The sequence below is a fragment of the Bos grunniens genome, chromosome 16 (assembly GCF_055505025.1).
Source record: "Bos grunniens cultivar Pamir isolate PY7600 chromosome 16, Bosgru_T2T1.0, whole genome shotgun sequence".
NCBI lineage: Eukaryota > Metazoa > Chordata > Mammalia > Artiodactyla > Bovidae > Bos > Bos grunniens.
In genome coordinates this window covers 41,662,030-41,684,190 of record NC_141180.1, presented here as the reverse complement: position 1 = coordinate 41,684,190, position 22,161 = coordinate 41,662,030, and the positions used below count along the sequence as shown (strand labels likewise).

At 38.9% G+C, this 22,161-nt stretch overlaps 2 protein-coding genes across 23 annotated transcripts in view; one reads left to right on the top strand and one right to left on the bottom strand.

The window, feature by feature from the left end:
- DNM3 (dynamin 3) overlaps positions 1 to 22,161 on the top strand; it is a 658,236-nt gene that overhangs the window by 120,703 nt on the left and 515,372 nt on the right. For all 22 annotated transcript variants that reach the window (XR_015143475.1, XR_015143474.1, XR_015143472.1 and 19 more), the window contains exon 2: positions 1,561 to 1,634. Coding sequence is in view for 17 of the 22 variants with exons in the window: in XM_086344642.1 (XP_086200768.1) it covers positions 1,561 to 1,634 (74 nt within the window). In the remaining 5 variants the exon portion in view is untranslated. The remainder of the gene's footprint in view (positions 1 to 1,560; positions 1,635 to 22,161) is intronic.
- LOC147356695 (large ribosomal subunit protein uL23) lies at positions 9,325 to 9,881 on the bottom strand. The gene has a single exon (XM_086344669.1). The coding sequence runs from the start codon at positions 9,872 to 9,874 to the stop codon at positions 9,398 to 9,400; it is 477 nt and encodes a 158-aa protein (XP_086200795.1). The 5' UTR covers positions 9,875 to 9,881; the 3' UTR covers positions 9,325 to 9,397.

Genomic DNA, 22,161 nt, shown 5'->3' with positions numbered 1-22,161 from the left:
GTCTGGCTCTAGGTGAGTGATCAGACCATTGTGATTATCTGGGTCATGAAGATCTTTTTTGTATATTTCTTCTGTGTATTCTTGCCACCTTTTCTTAATATCTTCTGCTTCCTTTAGGTCCCTACCATTTCTGCCCTTTATTGTGCCCATCTTTGCATGAAATGTTACCTTGGTACGTCTAATTTTCTTGAAGAGATTCCACGCTGTTATTACCCACTAGATGGTTCAGGAACATTTCCTATTGCGAGGCCAGTGGTTCTCCAACCATGGTGAACATCAGTCCCCTGGTGCTTGTTAAAGAGTCTCGATGCTGCTTCTTCTCCCGATGGATCCTGGGTGTCTGTGGTCAAAATACTTTCTGGTGGTCCTGGAGCTACTTTTTGGGAACCATTGCCATTGGGTCTTAAGTTTATTTTGAATGGAATTTTGTGATTTTTAAAATTATGACTCTTCTAAAAGTTGTGAAGCATTCTAAGTGTGTTTAAAATCAGTGTTATAGATACGTTTATGAATTCTCTTTAAAATTGCAGAATCTGTACTGAGTTATGTGGCAGTGTAGATGTAATTATAAAATACTTTCTTTGCTGTAGTTTTATTGATCTAGTGCATATTAGCATGCCATTTTAAAGAAAATGTTTATTTGAAAAAAATCCTTTTTAATAAGCTCCTATCAGGAATGAAAACAACAAAAAATCAAATTGCAGTATTTTTTCTGCTGTTACTTCTTACATACCCAACATTTATCTCTACTTAGTCCATCCTAAAGGAGATTAGTCCTGGGTGTTCATTGAAAGGACTGATGTTGAAGGTGAAACTCCAATACTTTGGCCACCTGATGCAAAGAGCTGACTCATTTGAGAAGACCCTGATGCTGGAAAAGATTGAGGGCAGGAGGAGAAGGGGACGACAGAGGATGAGATGGTTGGATGGCATCACCGACTCAATGGACATGGGTTTGGGTAGACTCTGGCAGTTGGTGATGGATAGGGAGGCTTGGTGTGTTGCAGTTCATGGGGTTGCAAAGAGTCGGACACGACTGAGCAACTGAACTGAACTGAATCCCATATTTTGTGTGACTGTATTGGGGAGAAATTTTACGTATTTGGAAGATACAGTTTAATGTGCCTTTATGACCTCTTAAAATGGGCAGTATTTGATGGTGTGAGTATTAGTCTTGAAGGTGGATGAAGCAATGAATTTTTTAATTACCAAAGAGTTTAACGATCCACTTCCACATCAGATGTTTTTCTAAATGTATGTTCTCTGAAAATAAAAAATAATTGACAATACACAGTAGTCTAAGGCAAATTTTTATTAATTAATTCCAGCTAAATGAGTGAATTACATATTCCAGTGAGGTCATTATAATAATGCATGTGTGTTAATATTCAGTATAAGGACCCTTACCCAGTCCTCCTTTTTTGTTTTGTAAATACCTCTTTTATAAGTTGGGTCTTGCATTGAAAGGTTGAAAATCATGGATCTTGATTTGTAATTTGATCAGTGATGAGAATTCCTTTAAATGCCTTAATCTGTTCTTTCTTTTTCTTTTTTTCTTAGGGACTTTCTCCCTCGAGGGTCAGGCATTGTAACTAGAAGGCCTCTAGTGCTGCAGCTGATTACTTCCAAAGCAGGTAACGGAAAAGGATATTTGCTACATGGATGACTGTATCTGTGGTACCTGTTTTCTCATTGCTGGGTTTTGGGTCATAGCAGCAGAAATGTTTTGGTGATCATTAGCTGCTGATATGTTTCTCTAAAACACTTCCTTTTTCATTGATTTTTAAATTCTTTTTATTACATTTATTCTCATTGTAATATATCTGTAATTTTACAGTGTGGCATAACTTCTAATACCCCTTTGGTATGCTTCCTTCCTGCGCCTATGTGTGTGTGTGTGTCTGGGAATTTTTTTTTTTTAAGTAATTTAATATCCATCTGAGGTTAAGATATAGACACAGGATCCAGGTTGGACATTTATAGTCAGCCAGCCACCTCTTTGCATTTTCTGAGTCAAGAGATAGGCGAGCTCCAGGATGGAAATTCACAATTAGCCAGCTTTCTCTTTGCAATTCCTAAGACAAGAGATAGGTAGACTCCAGCTGAGGAATTTACACCAGCCTTCTTGCCTGGAAAATCCCATGGATGGAGGAGCCTGGTGGGCCGCAGTCCATGGGGTCGCTAAGAGTCGGACATGACTGAGCGACTTCACTTTCACTTTTCACTTTCATGCATTGGAGAAAGAAATGGCAACCCACTCCAGTGTTCTTGCCTGGAGAATCCCAGGGATGGGGCAGCCTCATGGGCTGCCATCTATGGGGTCACACAGAGTCGGACACGACTGAAGTGACTTAGCAGCAGCATCCCATTTGCTCTCGAAAATGGATATAACTGCAGAAACAAGGTAAATAGCCAGTCTTTGTCTCTTGTTAACACCTCAAGGGAATAATCATGGCAAAGACAAAGAGAGGCAAAGACCCTTCTGAGAAAAAAGATAAGGGAGTTCAGTTCAGCTCAGTTCCTCAGTTGCTCAGCCATGTCCGACTCTTTGCAACCCCATGGACTGCAGCATGCCAGGCTTCCCTGTCCATCACCAACTCCTGGAGTTTGCTCAAACTCATGTCCATCGAGTCGGCAATGCCATCCAACCGTCTGATCCTCTGTTGTCCCCTTCTCCTCATGCCTTCAATTTTCCAGCATCAAAGTCTTTTCCAATGAGTCAGTTCTTTGCATCAGGTGGCCAAAGTATTGGAGCTTCAGCTTCAGCATCAGACCTTCCAATGAATATTCAGGACTGATTTCCTTTAGGATTGAATGGTTGGATCTCCTTGCAGTCCAAGGGACTCTCAAGAGTCTTCTCCAACACCACAGTTCAAAAGCATCAATTCCTCGGCACTCAGCTTTTTTTATAGTTCAACTCTCACATCCATACATGACTACAGGAAAAATCATAGCTTTGACTAGATGGACCTTTGTTGGCAAAGTAATGTCTCTGTTTTTTAATATGCTTTCTAGGATGGTCATAGCTTTTCATCCAAGGAGCAAGCATCTTTTTATACATGGCTTCAGTTACCATCTGCAGTGATTTTTGAACCCCAAGAAATAAAGTCTGTCATTGTTTCCATTGTTTTCCCATCTATTTTCCATGAAGTGATGGGGCCCGATGCCATGATCTTAGTTTTCTGAATGTTGAGTTTTAAGCCAGCTTTTTCCACTCTCCTCTTTAATCAGGAGGCTCTTCTTTCTGCCATAAATGTGGTATCATCTGCATATCTGAGATTATTGATATTTCTCCCAGCAATCTTGATACCAGCTTGTGCCTCATCCAGCCCGGCATTTCGCATGATGTACTCTGCATATAAGTTAAATAATCAGGGTGACAAGATAAGGGAGACATTACATATTTGCACAAAGTCTCCCCGAAATAAGTCAGAGGATAATTCCAGGCTATAATGAGTCTTGCTTCTCTCAGAAGCCTTCACTTTGAGATTCATCTTGACTGAGGAGTGTGTGTGCACCCCAGGGGAGTGTCCCAGGTTATGTCACGTGTGGTAAAAGAAACCAGATAAGTGGCCTAATGAAGACAAAGACCTGGAAAAACTGCCTTATAGAAATGACTAACAGCCTGTTTACTGTGCTCCTCCTCAGCAGGGGGGACTCCCACACCGTTTCGCTAGATGTGCGTCTCTGCCTTGCCTCTATCTCAACTAAACAAACTGTTTTTCTATGTGCTCCCCCACTTGTTGTGCTGTGTCTCTAATAATAAATGTTTTACCTGCATTTACAGTTTCTGCCTCTGTGATAAATGCATTTTTCACTGGGGGCAAAGATATAGGTAAAAATGGCTTATAGCTGCTAGCCCTTGCTGGTTTGGTGGCTAGGATTCCTGGTTTTCATCCAGGCTACCCAGGTTCAATTCCTGGGCAGGGAACTAAGATCTCGCTTCATGCCACTCTTCCAAAGAATAGCAAGGAGAGGTAAGGCCTTCCTCAGTGATCAAGGCAAAGAAATGGAGGAAAACAACGTAATGGGAAAGACTAGAGATCTCTTCAAGAAACTTAGAGATACCAAGGGAACATTTCATGCAAAGATGGGCACAATAAAGGGCAGAAATGGTAGACCTAACAGAAGCAGAAGATATTAAAAAGAGGTGGCAAGAATACACAGAAGATATATACAAAAAAGATCTTCATGACCCAGATAACCATAATGGTGTGATCACTTACCTAAAGCCAGACATCCTGGAATGGGAAGTCAAGTGGGCATCACTTAGGAACCATCACTATGAACAAAGCTAGTGGAGGTAATGGAATTCCAGTTGAGGTATTCCAAATCCTAAAAGATGATGCTGTGAAAGTGCTGCACTCAATATGCCAGCAAATTGGGAAAACTCAGCAGTGGCCACAGGACTGGAAAAGGTCAGTTTTCATTCCAATCCTGAAGAAGGGCAATGCCAAAGAATGCTCAAACTACCGTACAATTGCACTCATCTCACATGCTAGTAAAATCATGCTCAAAATTCTCCAAGCCAGGTTTCAACAGTACATGAACCGTGAACTTCCAGATGTTCAAGCTGGATTTAGAAAAGGCAGAGGAACCAGAGATCAAATTGCCAACATCTGCTGGATCATCAAAAAAGCAAGAGTGTTCCAGAAAAACATATACTTTTGCTTTATTGACTATGCCAAAGCCTTTCTATGGATCACAAAAAACTGTAGAAAATTCTTAAAGGGATGCCTGACCTGCCTCCTGAGAAACCTGTATGCAGGTCAGGAAGCAACAGTTAGAACTAGACATGGAACAACAGACTGGTTCCAAATAGGGAAAGGAGTACACCAAGGCTGTGTATTGTCACCCTGCTTATTTAGCTTTTATGCAGAGTACATCATGTGAAATGCCAGACTGGATGAAGCACAAGCTGTGATCAAGATTGCCTGGAGAAATATCAATAACCTAGATATGCAGATGGCACCACCTTTATGGCAGAAAGTGAAGAAGAACTAAAGATCCTCTTGATGAAAGTGAAAGAGGAGAGTGAAAAAGTTGGCTTAAAGTCCAACATTCAGAAAACTAAGATCATGGCATCCAGTCCCATCACTTCATGGCAAATAGATGGGGAAACAGTGGAAAGAGTAACAGATTTTATTTCTTGGGATTCCAAAATCACTGCAGATGGTGACTGCAGACTTGAAATTAAAAGACGTTGCTCCTTGGAAGAAAAGCTATGACCAACCTAGATAGCATATTAAAAAGCAGCAACATTACTTTGCCAACAAAGGTCTGTCTAGTCAAAACCGTGGTTTTTCCAGTAGTCATGTATGGATGTGAGAGTTGGATTATAAAGAAAGCTGAGCACAGAAGAATTGATGGTTTTGAACTGTGGTGTTGGAGAAGACTCTTTAGAGCCTCTTAGACTGCAAGGAGATCCAACCAGTCTATTCTAAAGGAAATCAGTCCTGAATATTCATTGGAAGGACAATGCTGAAGCTGAAACTTCAATATTTTGGCCAGCTGATGCAAAGAACTGACTCACTGAAAAAGACCCTGATGCTGAGAAAATTTGAAGCTGTGAGTAGAAGGGAATGACAGAGTATGAGATGGTTGGATGGCATTACCGACTCATGTTGATGAGTCTGAGTAAGCTCTGGGAGTTGTTGATGGACAGGGTAGCCTAGTGTGCTGCAGTCCATGGGGTCGCAGAGAGTTGGACACGACTGAGCAAGTGAACTGAACGTATTCATGCCAGTGTTTTCTGCTGCCTTGCCAAGATCACATTGAATATGCATGTTGTTGACTGGAAAAAAAAAAAAAAAAACATGCACACGCAACCTAACAGTTGAACGCTGTCTTTGTGTGTGAGTGGGATGAAAAAGAATTTCCAAACTTGAGGCAGAATGAGGGGAGAATAAAATTTATTAGAGTGGGAGACAGTTAGAACAGCAGGCCAGCTCAAGGGAGAACCGACCCCTTTCATGGGGTATTAGCCAGTTTTTATAGCCCGAGGACAGAAAAAATTCCTACCGGAAGGTTGGCATTTGGTGATTGGTTAGGTTGCTATAAGATGGGTAATAGGGTGAGTATTTTACCCAATATATAGGGTCAGGTAACTGCTGGTTTAGATTCTGAGGCTCATGGCAACAGTTTCTATGGTGCTGGAAGTTCCAGAGATTTTTGTTCTGTGACCTTGGTACAGGGCTCCCCACACATATGACCTTGGTGTAGAGCTCCACAAGAGTTATTATTTTTTTGGTGGGAATTTTTGCTATTTCAAGCTCAAGAGACAGCATTTCAAGTATCCCTGAGATAACTACTCCAACAAGGAAAGGGGGAAGCTATGATACATAGGAATTTTGCAACAAAGGGAAGGTAGAAGGAACAAAGACTACTGTTAATAAAAGGAAACTAGACATCTCAAGTTTAAGGAATTTAGGGCTTTTCTATGTATGGGAAGATCTGGGCTCAGTGAAATCATTTCTTTGACATGCACCTCAGCTATCTGGGGTGAATATCCTGTGTTTTCACATCCTGAGTTTCCTCAGGGCTCATCTGTTCACCCTCTGGTGGTAGCTGCCAATCGCTGATGACTGTGACATCCTTTGTTTACTGATATGGCACACAATATTCCATTTATCAATATGCATGGTGTGTGTGTTATTCTATCCCTGGATTGGGAAGATCCCCTGGAGGAGGGCATGGCAACTCACTCCAGTATTCTTGCCCAGAGAATGCCCATGGACTGAGTGACTAAGTACATACATACAACACAGGTATATTTGTATCTATATTTATATCTATATATGAATTTGTATCTAATGTACTGTTTTGCCCCTCTCAACACCATAATAATTTGATAGGCAAATGAGCTTTGTTTTAATCTTTTGTTTCTCTGTAACCAATGATGGAAAGTTATGACCAGCCTAGATAGCATATTAAAAAGCAGAGACATTACTTTGCCAACAAAGGTCTGTCTAGTCAAGGCTATGGTTTTTCCAGTGGTCATGTATGGATGTGAGAGTTGGACTGTGAAGAAAGCTGAGTGCCGAAGAATTGATGCTTTTGAATTGTGGTGTTGGAGAAGACTCTTGAGAGTCCTTTGGACTGCAAGGAGGTACAATTAGTCCATCCTAAAGGAGATCAGTCCTGGGTGTTCTTTGGAAGGACTGATAACTAAAGCTGAAACTCCAATACTTTGGCCACCTGATGCGGAGAGTTGACTCACTGGAAAAGACTCTGATGCTGGGAGGGATTGAGGGCAGGAGGAGAAGGGGACGACAGAGGATGAGATGGCTGGATGGCATCACCAACTTGATGGACATGAGTTTGGGTGAACTCTGGGAGTTGGTGATGGACAGGGAGGGCTGGCGTGCTGCGGTTCACGGAGTCCCAAAGAGTCAGACATGACTGAGTGACTGAACTGAACCAAACCAATGATGTGGAATTTTTTTTGTGTGTGTATTTATTTGGTATTTGTATTTCTTCTTTTGTGAATTGGCTATTTTTATCTTTCTCCATTTCTTTTTGAGGATTTTGCTACTTTTCCCAGCAATTTCTTTGAATGTTTAAGATCGAAGCACTTGTAGTGTTGGTGTCTCATAATTAGTAAAAACCAAAGTTGTGGAGATTTACCCTTACGTTTTCTTCTAACCATTTTATAGTTTTGTTCTTACAGTTAGGCCTTTGATCCATTTTGAGTTAATTTTTATATATTATACAAAGTAAGAACTCAACTTAATTTTCTGCAGGTATATTGTCTCAGCATCATTTGTTGAAAAGACTATTCTTTCTCCATTATATGTTTTTTTGCTCCTTTATTGAAAATTAATTTGCCATAGATATATGGGTTTATTTCTGGACTTTCAAGTCTATTCAGTTGATCTATATCTCTCTATTTGTGCCTGTACCATACTTTCTCCTTTTTCAAAAAATTTATTTATTTTCAGATGCCCTGGCTCTTTGTTGCTGCATGCAAGCTATCTCTAGTTGTGGCAAGTGGGAGCTTCTCTCTAGTTGCAGTGCATGGGCATCTCATTGTGGTGGCTTCTCTTGTTGCAGAGCATGGGCTCTAGAGTGCGCAGGCTTCAGTAGTTGTGATGCATGGGCTTAGTTTCCCCTCTGTAGATGGATTCTTCCCGGAGCAGAGATTGAACTATGTCCCCTGCTTTGGCAGGTGAATTCTTAACCCCTGGACCATCAGGAAAGTCCTCATTCTTTCTTAATTACCTTTACTTTGTATTACGTTTTCAAACTGAGAATGAATTTTTCTACTTTGTTCTTCCTTTTTCAAGATTGTTTTGGCTATCCTGAGTCTTTTAAAATTCTACGTGAATGTGAGAATTGGTTTGTTTTATCCTAGCAGTGCAAGATTGATTTAATATATGAAAATCAAGTAATGTATCACATCAATCGAATGAACACAGAAGTTACAGGATCATCTCAATAAGCTTAGAAAAAAGCATTAAAGGAAACCTACACCCTGTCATGGAACACTTGTCAAATACAAAGGAACTTCCTCAAGGACATGTATGAAAAACTCACAGCTAACATCGTGCTTAATGGTGAAAGATTGAATGCATTTCCTTTAAGACTAGGAATAAGACAAGGATATCTACTATTGTCACTTCTACTTAATGTTGTACTGGAAGTTCTAGCTAGGGCAGTTGGGCAAGAGAAAAAATAAAAGACATTCATATTGGAAAGGATAGAGTAAAATTACCTCTTTTCAGATGGTATAATCAAGTACATAGAAATTCTTAAGGAAATCACTAAAAAACTATTAGAACTAATAAATTAGCTCTGCAAGGTTAGAGGACACAAGATAAAGATACAAAAATTAACTGTATTTTTATATACTTGCAATGCACAATCAAAAAATTAAAGTAAGAAAATAATTCTATATACAATAGTATCAAAAAAGATACACTACTTAGGAATGTATTTAACAAAAGAAGAGCAAAATTTATACTCTGAAAACTACAAACTATTATTTAGATAATTGATTGAAAGACTTAATGATAAGACGGCAATACTTTACAATTTGATCAGTAGATTGAATGCAATCCCTATATCAATTCAAGGTTTCCCAAGTGATGCAATGGTAAAGAATTTGCCTGCTGATGCAGAAGACTCAAAAGATGCAGGTTTGATTCTTGGGTTGGGAAAACCCTGGAGTAGGAAATGACAACCCAATCGTGTATTCTTGCCTGGAAAATCCCATGAACAGAGGAGCCTGGCAGGCTACAGTCCATGGGGTCTCAAACAGTTGGACATGACTCTTTGAACAGGTAAATCACAATTCAGCTAACTTTTTGGTAGAAATTGTAGATATTTTATTTTTTTTTTTTATTTTTTTTTTTATAGTGAAAACTTTTATATTTGGAATTAGCCAGCTGGACTCAGTTTAGATGATGCCAATTTTGTTGGCAACATCCAAAGCATCATAGTCAGGAGCCAGTCGAACATATGCCTTCTTCTCTCCATCAGGCCTGATCAGAGTATTGACCTTAGCCACGTCAATGTCATAGAGCTTCTTCACAGCCTGTTTAATTTGGTGCTTGTTGGCCTTGACGTCCACAATGAATACCAGTGTGTTGTTGTCTTCTATTTTCTTCATGGCTGACTCGGTGGTGAGGGGGAATTTGATGATGGCATAGTGGTCAAGTTTGTTTCTCCTAGGGGCGCTCTTCCGAGGGTATTTGGGCTGCCTCCTGAGCCGCAGTGTTTTGGGCCGCCGGAAGGTGGGCGACGTCCGGATCTTCTTTTTTTTGTGGCTGTGGACACCTTTCAACACTGCTTTCTTGGCCTTCAAAGCCTTTGCTTTGGCTTCAGCTTTAGGAGGAGCAGGGGCTTCCTTCTTCGCCTTCGGCGCCATCTTCATGAAAAGGGCAATTGTAGATATTTTAAGCCATTGTTTAATGTAAAAAAAAGTCCAAGTTTAATCCAAAGGAATAGACTCAAATGATGTCATTTGGAAAAAAGTAAATTGCTTAAAATCTACAATGTACCAGATATTATTTGAAGTTCTGGAAATATAGCAATGGCTAACCAAAGTCTCTGCCTCTCTGGTGATTTATAGTTTGGTTATATCAATTTTAATGTATAGAAGGTTTACTCTTTTTGGCTGTAAATATAAACATTTATGTTTAACAAAAAGTAAATAGCATAATTTTTTCCTTTCCATACATAAATATTTTTTTAACACTTAGTTCTGAAATTTATTTTCATGTATGAAGAAATAATTTTTTCCCAGTCTCCTTTATCTTATATTCTATTCTTATTGCAACCTGTTTCTGACTATCTTATTAGTTTCATTGTGCCAACACTACAGTGTTGCACCACGCAGCATGTGGACTCTTTGTTCCCCATCCAGGTCCCCTGTAATAGAAATGCAGAGTCTTAACCACTGGACTGCCAGGGAAGTCCCCACAGTGTTTTATGTTTAGCGGATTTATAATTTGCTTTAATATCTATCAGGGATATAGTCCTCCCCCCATTATTTATGGGTTCTTTTCTGTTGTGTCAAAGTTTAGAATAATTTTATAAAGACAAAATTATTGCTACTAGAATTATTTTAGCTTCAGTAGATTCGTTGAGAGAATAATTTTTTTAATTGGAGTATAATTGTATTGCAATGTTCTGTTAGTTTCTATGGTACAACAATGTGAACCAGCTGTAAGTATACATATATCTCCTTCCTCTTGAGCCTCCCTCCCACCCGCCATGACAATAATCAGTATCTTTAAAATATTCATTATTTTTTTCCAATACAGGGACTATGCTATATCCTTTCATTTGCTCAAATTTTATTTTAGTAAAATTCTAAAAATATAGCATCCATCCTTTTCTAGTTAGGATATTTATATTTATTTTGTTGTTCTTGTAGTTTGAATATAGTTTTATTCCATTACATTTTCTAACTCTTCTTTGCTGATCTGAGTAAAAGCTGCTATTTTTAATTTTAATTTTTAAACTAAGCATCTTACTCTATATTTGACAGATTAAAATATTTTTAATTGATTCTCTTAGGTATTTTAGTTATATAGTAATTTCATTTGCATTTCTTAATTTATTCAGTAAGTACTTATCATGCAAATACTGGCATGGCTGAGAAAAGAGACTTATTGACCAGAATGTTAATAAACTTTGTTGCACTGGGGACTTTTTGTTGAGTATTGACATGGAAAGATGTTCTTACGCATTGGACTCTTTTCAGGAGGGACATCGTGTGCTTCTTCCTTATAGCCTTTTGTCAAGTCTCTCAGTCTTATCCCTTCTAAGCCCCTGATGGTTCTTTTACTACTTCCTGTTAATCAGTGAGGATCATACCTCATTCCCCTCCTCTCTCTTCTTGTGAAGTAGACTAGAAATTCACCCCTCATGGGAAACATACTGTCCCCACAATCCTTCAGGAACCTCAAAATGAGACTTTTTCATTGCAGTACTCTTAGCTGATGCCAGCTGAGAACTGCCACTGTTTTTTTTTTTTTTTTTACCTTAAAGACACACTGTTCATAGGGAAGTCTGGAGTATGACTATAGGCTTGGCTTGATGGAAGTCTAATGAAATGACAAAAAGAAAGAAGGGAGTATATATGTCACTGTTCATGGAATTTGCTTGTATCTTCAGATCCTAACTGGGATAAGTTCCATAAATACTACTTTGTCCTGTTAGATGCATTCATTCAACCAGTGTTTATTGAGTGATTCCTGTATATCAGACAAATACCTTGTCATCATGGAGTTTGTGTTCTTAGAGAGAGACCAGCAGCAAGTGCCAAAAAAAAGCCAAACAGAAGGTTAGGCGATGAAAAAAGTGAGCATTCAAGCCATGATGGTATTTGTGTAGGCATAAGGAAGTTAGGTAATTCTAAGGTGGGAGCTGTTTGTTTGTTTGAAGTTTAACAGAGGCCAGTAGGAATGGATGTGGAATGAGTGAAGAAGGGTACCAGGAGGTGGGGTAAGGAGAGACAGTGTTGCTGAAACAGGAGGAAAGCTGGTTGGGTAGTGTCCTGTGGACTGGGACCTTGAAAGGGAACATGACAGGAGGATTAGAGCCTTAAAGTAGGTGCCATTGAAAGTAACAGAAAGAAATGATAGAGTGATTCCGGGACTGAAAACTAGGCAAGGATAATTCCTGTACTCTTGACAAGCATGAAGGGATACCTCTTCTACTCCTACCAAATGGAAAGAGGAAAATGTGCGGGAAACTGCAGGTAAGTCTTGCAAAGACTTACTGTGGAGTCCTTCTTTGATGACTTCATTTTCTCTAAAAGTGGGAGACAAAGTATTTGCTGATAATGATTAGTTTATCTTTTTATTTCCACCAGCATATCTTTAATTTCTCTTTAATGCCCTATTACAGAACCAGGCTGTGCTCCTAGTTTGATGAAAATGCCTCTTGTGTTAAATTATGCATATGCTGTTTGCTATTTGTTTTGCCTTTTAATACTATTTAATAGTTCCTATTAAACTATTAAATACTATTTAATGATTCCTGGTAAGGAACTATTTTATTCATAAATTTTAAAAGATTAAAAAAAATAACAAATAGGTATATAATTTTATTAAGTTCATTTTGGCATTTATTGAGATGGTCTTTTAAAATACTCAGATACGTTCACCCTTGTGTGTGCTGTGTGTGCTCAGTTGCTCAGTCGTGTCTGACTTTTTGTGACCCCATGCGCTATAGCCTGCCAGGTTCCTCTGTCCGTGGAATTTTCCAGGCCAGAATCCTGGAGCAGGTTGCCATTTCCTACTTCAAGGGTCTTACTTTTATAGATTTCTACATTTATTTGATTATAGTAACTTAATTCTTTAATGTACTGTTGAAATATTTTCACTAATTTACTTAGGTTATTTACACTTGTCTCTATACACATCTATCTTGTAGATGTTATAGTGTTATCAAGTGAAAGCTGTACTAGTCAGAATAAAAAAATTGAGTAACATTCTCTGTATTTTGACTTCTGTTAGCTAGCGGAGGAAGGAGAGGGTAGGACAAATTGAAAGAGTAACACTGAAAAATATAAATTACCATATGTAAAATAGATAGTTAATAGGAAGTTGCTGTATACCACAGTGAACTCAGCCAGGTACTCTGTGATGACCTAGAGGGATAGGAGGGATTGGAAGGTGGGAGGGAGGTTCAAGAAGTAGGGGACATATGTATACTTATGGCTGATTCTTGTATGGCAGAAACCAATACAACATTATAATGCAATTATCCTCCAATTAAAAATAAATTAAAAAAAACTACCAGTAATGATGCATTTTGGTTTCTGTTTCCAAAAACCAGAAGGGCTGCTAATGTTGTTTATTACAAAGGGTTATGTCTTCACCTCAGGGGTTTAGAGACAGTAGCCATGGGCAGTTAAAACCTGGGCAAGGTTAGACTTGAGACTCTGGTTGTGCTGGGGACTGAGACCTGGGTGTCATGCACATGGGAAATATTAAAAACCATAAGGATACTTAGTGTTCTGATGCAGAGGCTTTCCTGCAATAACTAGAAACTTTTATAAAAGGATTGCTAGGTCAGGACAGTGACTGTGGAGAAAACTAACAATTTGCTTCCATTTTTGAGAGTTAATTATTTATCAGCACTATACACTTTGAAGATGCTTTATTTAATTTTTACAAGAATATTCTGAGATTGATATCATGATTCCTATTTTAGAAAAAGAGCCCCAGCAAGGTTAAGCTATTTATCCAAAGCTACACTGTTGGTAGCAGTGGAGATTGCTATTAGTATAATATCTTGCTGACACAGTTAATATTGCAGTTTTAAGATAAGAAACTTGACGTGCTTGAATTATATTTTCAGGACACACTTTATATTTTTATCAGGCATTTTTAATGTTAAGAAATATACGTGAATAATAAATATAGAAATTGTTTGTTAAATTCATAATTATTGTTTAATTTCCAACATAATGCCCATGCAGGAATATTTAACTGTCTCCACCTGCTGTTGTGTTAGTTGCTAAACCAAGCCAAAAATTAGTTAAAGGCATTATGCCTTATTCTATGTGATTTGTTTTAGGACAATTAGTATTTAGCACAGAGGGCATTCCAAGAAATCACTAAGTGTTATGAGAAAGGGGAGGGAAATCACCATCTCTGTAAACATTTTTTTTTTTAAGTGATAAAGTTATGGTAGTTTGGGTTTCAGAGAAAAGTATACCTGAAGGCGTGGGTTGGGAGGACAAGAGTTGGACAAAGCATCAGTAAGGTGTCAGGTGAGGTCTGCAGTGTCAAGAGCAAGGCAGTAGGGAACAGATCTTCATAAGACAACACTGTTTTCAGTGCCTGGGGCCTTCCTCCAGTGCCAACCTGGATCTGGGTTATGCCAGCTCCCTAGATCAGGCTGTGTACCTGTCTTCCCATCTCTATCATCAATGACATCATGGTGGTAACCTGAATTTGGTCATGGTGGGAATATTTATGGTACTGTGCTGTGCTTGGAAAATCCCATGGATGGAGGAGCCTGGTGGGCTGCAGTCCATGGGGTAGCTAGAGTCGGACACGACTGAGCGACTTCACTTTCACTTTTCACTTTCATGCATTGGAGAAGGAAATGGCAACCCACTCCAGTGTTCTTGCCTGGAGAATCCCAGGGACGGGGGAGCCTGGTGGGCTGCTGTCTATGGGGTCGCACAGAGTCGGACATGACTGAAGCGACTTAGCAGCAGCAGCAGTGCTGAAGGAGAGGTTTTTTTTTTTTTTTTAAGACATCAGACTCCAGATCATTCTCTGCATCAAAAGTTATTGTTAAGGATATATATAAATAAAGCCTGTAGGTTATGGTTAAGGACAAGTGATTTTTGTCTCCTGGAGAACTTTTCTGTTAAATATTTCTCTACATGTTATTACAGTCCTTATTCTCTAAATGTTATAATCTTTCACTCTCCTTTGTTTCAATAACGTCAATGTGAGGAAGAAAGGTATTAAAAATCAGAAATTTTCAAACTGGATTCATTAAAGGTAATTGTTCAAATTACTGAAGCATTCTTTCTTTTGTGGGAGATTTCCTTGCTGCTTCCGTGTGTCAAATATAATAGTTCATCAAAATTTGATTTAACACCTTATAACGTGCCTATGTTTTAAAACTGCCTATGACTACTTAAAATTTATCAGAGAATTTTTATTGTTCAGTATTTTGGGTCCTTGATTAGAGTTGCTATAAACAACTGTTTTAATAAAGATGCTCAGTGACAGAAATAAAATAATTTGTTTTCAAGGCACCAGATAAATAACAGGGTGAGGTGGAGACACTTAGCTCAGGCAGCAGGTCTGAGAAGCAGGAAGGCTTGTGAGGGTGGAGCATCACTGTGTTCTGAGTGATGGACTGCACACTGGGGTCCATCTTCGGGTCAGCATGGAGAGCATATGAGTCCTGGTGGAACTGAGCCAAAGGGTATTTGAGGAGACGGCTTCCTACTTCAATAGCCAGGGAATCATTAATTCTAGAGAAAAATGTCAACTTTACACAGCTGAGATGTTTTAAAGACGTTTGTACATTAGTTAGACTTTAAATCCTGATTTATGTACAGTGGCCAGGACTTGTTTTCTAGTTTCATAAATTAGACTGACACATACTTAATGGAAATATTCAAGTACCATTTTGAATAACAACTGAAAATATTGTAAAACTACCTCTCATTTTGTTTTGCATTTAAATATTTGAGTTTAATTAAACTTGATACCGTAGAATAAGATAGTCTGTTTTTGCAGAGGATGAAATGTTTATTGTTTTTCATCATAACAGGTTTACCATATGGAAAACATTTTCTTAACTATAGTTTTTACCTTGTTCTACTCCAGTGCTGGTTCCCTATTGCTTTCTATATAATATACAGGTTACCACATATAGTGCAGATTCATAGTTAACATCCCTTGAATATAGTTACTCTTATATTTTAATGTGCATAAAATAGCATGTGGATTCCTGAGCATCACTCTCAGAGGTTTTGATTCAGTAGGTCTGGGGTAAGGCTCAGAGTTCTGCATTTTAAAGAACTACTACAGAGTGCTTCTAAAGCTGTTGGTCTTTGAATCACACTTTGAGGAACACTTATAACAGTTTCATCTAATTATTTTAACAGTTGTTATCATTTCTTTTTCTAGATGCCTTTCCTTCATCCATGTAGCAGGATCTTTCTGTTGAGGAATTGCCTATTGTTCTTTAAAAAGTCTACATTTTTGGTCATGGAATCTTTCTATAGGAATAAGCACCAAGCTTTGAATGTAATAGGCATTCATTCCGTGCTGAACTGTAGCCTTCTCCTGATGCCTGGGCATCTAGCTTAGACACCAGCACACCTGGCCCTGGTATTTTAAGAACTTCAGGCAGAATCTTCAAAGACCAACAGAGGTTAAGGTTCTAAGATCTCCAAGTTTTGTTGTTAATATAACTGACTTTCCTTCCAAGTGTAAATGTAGAAATATAAAAACCATCCAGGTGAAATCTCCACTCATCCCTTGGAGCTAGGGTCCTCCTCCTTGATTTCTGACGAGCCCAGGAATTCCCATGGACCCCATGGAATGTCATATAGTTATCAAGCACATAATCTTAATTATGGAAAATGTAACTATCAAAAATAAATTAGAAATATTTAGTGAGGGAGTTGGACAAGAGGGGATCTTAGGTTTTCCAAGAAGTTTGATCACTGGTATAGAAGGGATCAAAGGGTTTCACTTTTCTGGAGGATGCACTGGGTTATTATTCCATGACTACTGGACAGTTTACAATAAATGAACTTCCAAAAGTCCTTGGTGGAAGAACATTCTTGTTAAATGGGTAGAAATGTAGAGACTGTAAACGTGTGTATGGTAGGGGCTGTATTGAAATATCTCCAGATTTATAAACTATTTCATATTGAGGCCAAATGGTTCTCTTTCAGTGTTCTTATACAATTTTTGAGGGAGAAATAAAGTGTTAGTACTGTTTAGGACTTTCAGCCAGACCTCCTTTAAATATGATATGGTTGTTCTTTAAATATTTCCAGTTCAGTCGCTCAGTTGTGTCTGACTCTTTGCGACCCCATGAACTACAGCATGCCAGGCCTCCCTGTCTATCACCAGCTCCTGGAGTCTACCCAAACCCATGTCCATCGAGTCGGTGATGCCATCCAACCATCTCATCCTCTGAATATTTTCTGAATATTAAGCTTTAAGCCAACTTTTTCACTCTCCTCTTTCACTTTCATCAAGAGGCTCTTTAGTTCTTCACTTTCTCCCATAAGGATGGTGTCATCTGCATATTTGAAGTTATTAATATTTCTCCCGGCAATCTTGATTCCAGCTTGTGCTTCCTCCAGCCCAGAGTTTCTTATGATGTACTCTGCATATAAGTTAAATAAGCAGGGTGACAATATATAGCCTTGACGTACTCCTTAACTTTCACATCCGCTACATGACCACTGGAAAGACCATAGCCTTGACTGGACGGACCTTTGTTGGCAAAGTAATGTCTCCACTTTTTAATATGCTGTCTAGATTGGTCATAACTTTCCTTCCAAGGAGTAAACGTCTTTTAATTTCATTGCTGCGATCACCATCTAAAACCTTTAACAACACATATATTTCCATTTAGGAAAAAAAGTAAATAAAAGTATATTGTTTATAAAAATAAAAAAATTTTTTTAAAGGAAGTTAAGAAGTAATACATTTCAATAGGATTACCACTCTTAGTTATGAGGTTAAGATGACTTTTGAGTTGGCAATAATTGGTTGTTTTTCAGGTCTCTACTCTATTAAAATGTTAGGGAGATGGTATTGAGGCTTCTGCCTTGAGTTTTCTAACCAAAAATTATAGTCGTCTAACTTTAGACCCTTTTGGTTTATCTAATATTTACTCTAGGCTTATGTCTGCCTAAAGTGGTTAGACAGTAGAGAGACATCAAGTTCCGTAATTTTCAGACTTTTCCTTCTTTTTATTCCCTTCCTTGCCCCCTATTTTTAAAAAATGAGTTTTCTTGAATAATTAATATTGAAGACCAAAAGATAAGCTGTGAAGTTGTGAATACCTGTTTAAATCTGAGAGGAGGAGGTATGAATTTTTTAATAGAAAGTGAATAGACTTGTTTTACATCATGCTCATGGCTATAGCCAATGAATGATTATTACTTAACTGCCCTTTCCCATTCTCATTTTTCTTTTGCCTTGGGCTTCTAACAAAAAGAAATCTAAATCAAGGATGTCATGTGTATTTGCATTTGTTAGATGAATCAAGTAGTTTAGAATGCATTTTGTCTTTCTACTCCTCCTCTGTGCGTCTTGTTTTACTCTTCCTACTGCCACAGCCTGCAGCCTCCTCTCTGTGTAACATTGACTTCAGTAGTCACTTGACCCTGCTACTGTTGAATGGTATGGTCTCCAACTTGAAGAAACTGGTTGTTGTCTGAACGGCATAGGGAAGGACATAGTTGAGGCACTCTGCTGGTTTGTAAGATGCTTTTGTATTAACTGAAGGTATTTCCTTTGCAAAATGAATTAAATTCACATTAAGTACTTTTTACTTAATGGTGTTAGTTTTATTTTACCGATCTTCTGCAGATCTGGTGGAATTTCTTCTCATTGTTTTCTCCAAAGTGTATTTGTTTTGTAAATTTTTATCTTCATGTTTTAGCAGTCAGTCATTCACTCATTCATCTGTTCATTAAACGGATTTTAATGTTCACAGTGTGCCACACTGAGAAGTTGCCAGTTTCTGTCCTGCATACCATGGTTCTTCAGTTTTCCTATTATTTTCATCTTGACGTATTTAAAGAAACTGATTTTTTAACCTCTGCATAAGTAACACAGTAAATGGAATAGTCTTTCTTAGTTTTTATTGTTCCATTATGCAGGAATTTGGGGTTAGGCAATATGTTACAGATGTTATGAAAATGAAAAGTAAAACTGGAGTACATATCTATGTAAGGTGTTTTGAAAGCATTTTGAGTCTCTGTCCTTTGGAGAGTCATTAAGGCATGGCCAAATGATTTTCTGTTTTAAATATCCATGTGCAGTTGTTACTCTCATTCCTCATCAAAACTCTTTTTCTTGACATGTATATGATATATCTAATGCTTCATCATTGTATTATTTTAATATTATTTTAACATATTTTGCTGTATATGTATCTACTAAAGTCTGTATTAGACTCTATGTAGTCTTTTTATTGGAGAAGGCAATGGCACCCCACTCCAGTACTCTTGCCTGGAAAATCCCATGGCTGGAGGAGCCTGGTAAGCTGCAGTAGATGGGGTCGCTGAGAGTCGGACATGACTGAGCGACTTCACTTTCACTTTTCACTTTCATGCATTGGAGATGGAAATGGCAACCCACTCCAGTGTTCTTGCCTGGAGAATCCCAGGGATAGGGGAGCGTGGTGGGCTGTCGTCTATGGGGTCGCACAGAGTTGGACATGCCTGAAGCGAATTAGCAGCAGTAGCAGCAGTCTTTTTATTGACCAGGTATTAGTGCACAATTCAGAATAAATACAAACATAATATAATACATATATTTTGTTTATTTGGACTCACAAGGTAGGTATAATCTTGAAAAGTTGTCTAAATTGTTCCTGGCCTTTTAGATCTTTTCATTATATTGTATCTTTGCTAAATTGTTTAAGTTGGTGTATTCATAGTAAAAGTAAATGCATAAAGAAAACCTATTAGACAAATGTTTATTGAGCACCCTTTCTCTGTTCATGTGTGAGCTATTGGGCTTCCCTGATAGCTCAATTGGTAAAGAATCTGCCTGCAATGCAGACCCTGGTTTGATTTCTTAAGGTTACTGAGAGCTGTACAAAGAGATATTAACAGTGTTATTATTCTCACCTATCACACAATTCTTTTAATGTAGGGACTGGGTTATATATATAACCACCAGGTCTGAGCTACCAGGGAAGCCCACACTTTGTTTTACTTACATACTAATTAGAAAGGACATTATTGATATTACTATATTATCCTTCATCAACTTGCATACATTTCTTTTATATATATATGTGTGTGCTAAGTCACTTCAGTCATGACTGACTCTTGGTGATCCCATGGACTGTAGCCCGCCAGGCACCCCTGTCCATGGGATTCCCCAGGCAAGAATACTGGAGTGGGTTGCCATTTCCTTCTTCATATGTGTATCAGTTCGTTCAGTTCAGTCACTCAGTCATGTCTGACTCTTTGCGACCCCATGAAACGCAGCACGCCAGGCCTCCCTGTCCATCAATCACCAACTCCTGGAGTTCACCCAAACTCATGTCCATCGAGTCGATGATGCCATCCAACCATCTCATCCTCTGTCCCCTTCTCCTCCTGCCCCCAATCACTCCCAGCATCAGAGTCTTTTCCAATAAGTTAACTCTTCGCATGAGGTGGCCAAAGTATTGGAGTTTCAGCTTCAACATCAGTCCTTTCAAAGAACACCTAGGACTGATCTCCTTTAGGATGGACTGGTTGGATCTCTTTGCAGCACAAGGGACTCTCAAGAGGCTTCTCCAACACCACAGTTCAAAAGTATCAATTCTTCGGCACTCAGCTTTTTCACAGTCCAACTCTCACATCCATACATGACCACTGGAAAAACTGTAGCCTTGACTAGACGAACCTTTGTTGGCAAAGTAATGTCTCTGCTTTTGAATATGCTATCTAGGTTGGTCATAACTTTCCTTCCAAGGAGTAAGCGCCTTTTAACTTCATGGCTGCAGTCACCATCTGCAGTGATTTTGAAGCCCCAAAAAATAAAGTCTGACACTGTTTCCACTGTTTCCCCATCTATTTCCCATGAAGTGATGGGACCAGATACCATGATCTTAGTTTTCTGAATATTAAGCTTTAAGCCAACTTTTTCACTCTCCACTTTCACTTTCATCAAGAGGCTTTTGAGTTCCTCTTCACTTTCTGCTATAAGGGTGGTGTCATCTGCATATCTGAGGTTATTGATATTTCTCCCAGTAATCTTGATTCCAACTTGTGCTTCATGCAGCCCAGCATTTCTCATAATGTACTCTACATATAAGATAAATAAGCAGGGTGACAATATACAGCCTTGACGTACTCCTTTTCCTATTTGGAACCAGTCTGTTGTTCTATGTCCAGTTCTAACCGTTGCTTCCTGACCTGCATACAGGTTTCTCAAGAGGCAGGTCAGGTGGTCTGTATTCCCACCTCTTGAAGAATTTTCCACAGTTTATTGTGATTCACACAGTCAAAGGCCTTGGCATAGACAGTAAAGCAGAAATAGATGTTTTTCTGGAACTCTCTTGCTTTTTCCATGATCCAGCGGATGTTGGCAATTTGATCCTCGTTCCTCTGCCTTTTCTAAAACCAGCTTGAACATCTGGAAGTTGACGGTTCGTGTATTGCTGAAGCCTGGCTTGGAGAATTTTGAGCGTTATTTTTAACGCTGGACTGGAAGAAACACAAGCTGGAATCAAGATTGCCAGGAGAAGTATCAATAACCTCAGATATCAGATGACACCACCCTTATGGCAGAAAGTGAAGGGGAACTCAAAAGCCTCTTGATGAAAGTGAAAGTGGAGAGTGAAAAAGTTGGCTTAAAGCTCAACTTTCAGAAAACGAAGGTCATGGCATCCAGTCCCATCACTTCATGGGAAATAGATGGGGAAACAGTGGAAACAGTGTCAGACTTTATTTTTCTGGGCTCCAAAATCACTACAGATGGTGACTGCAGCCATGAAATTAAAAGACGCTTACTCCTTGGAAGGAAAGTGATGACCAACCTAGATAGCATATTCAAAAGCAGAGACATTACTTTGCCAACAAAGGTCCGTCTAGTCAAGGCTATGGTTTTTCCTGTGGTCATGTATGGATGTGAGAGTTGGACTGTGAAGAAGGCTGAGCACCGAAGAATTGATGCTTTTGAACTGTGGTGTTGGAGAAGACTCCTGAGAGTCCCTTGGACTGCAAGGAGATCCAACCAGTCCATTCTGAAGGAGATCAGCCCTGGGATTTCTTTGGAAGGAATGATGCTAAAGCTGAAACTCCAGTACTTTGGCCACCTCATGTGAAGAGTTGACTCATTGGAAATGACTCTGATGCTGGGAGGGACTGGAGGCAAGAGGAGAAGGGGACGACAGAGGATGAGATGGCTCGATGGCATCACCAACTCGATGGACGTGAGCCTGAGTGAATTCCGGGAGTTGGTGATGGACAGGGAGGCC

Bases quoted from the DNA above. Each gene is read 5' to 3' on its own strand.
- LOC147356695 (XM_086344669.1), bottom strand. From the start codon at position 9,874: ATGAAGATGGCGCCGAAGGCGAAGAAGGAAGCCCCTGCTCCTCCTAAA.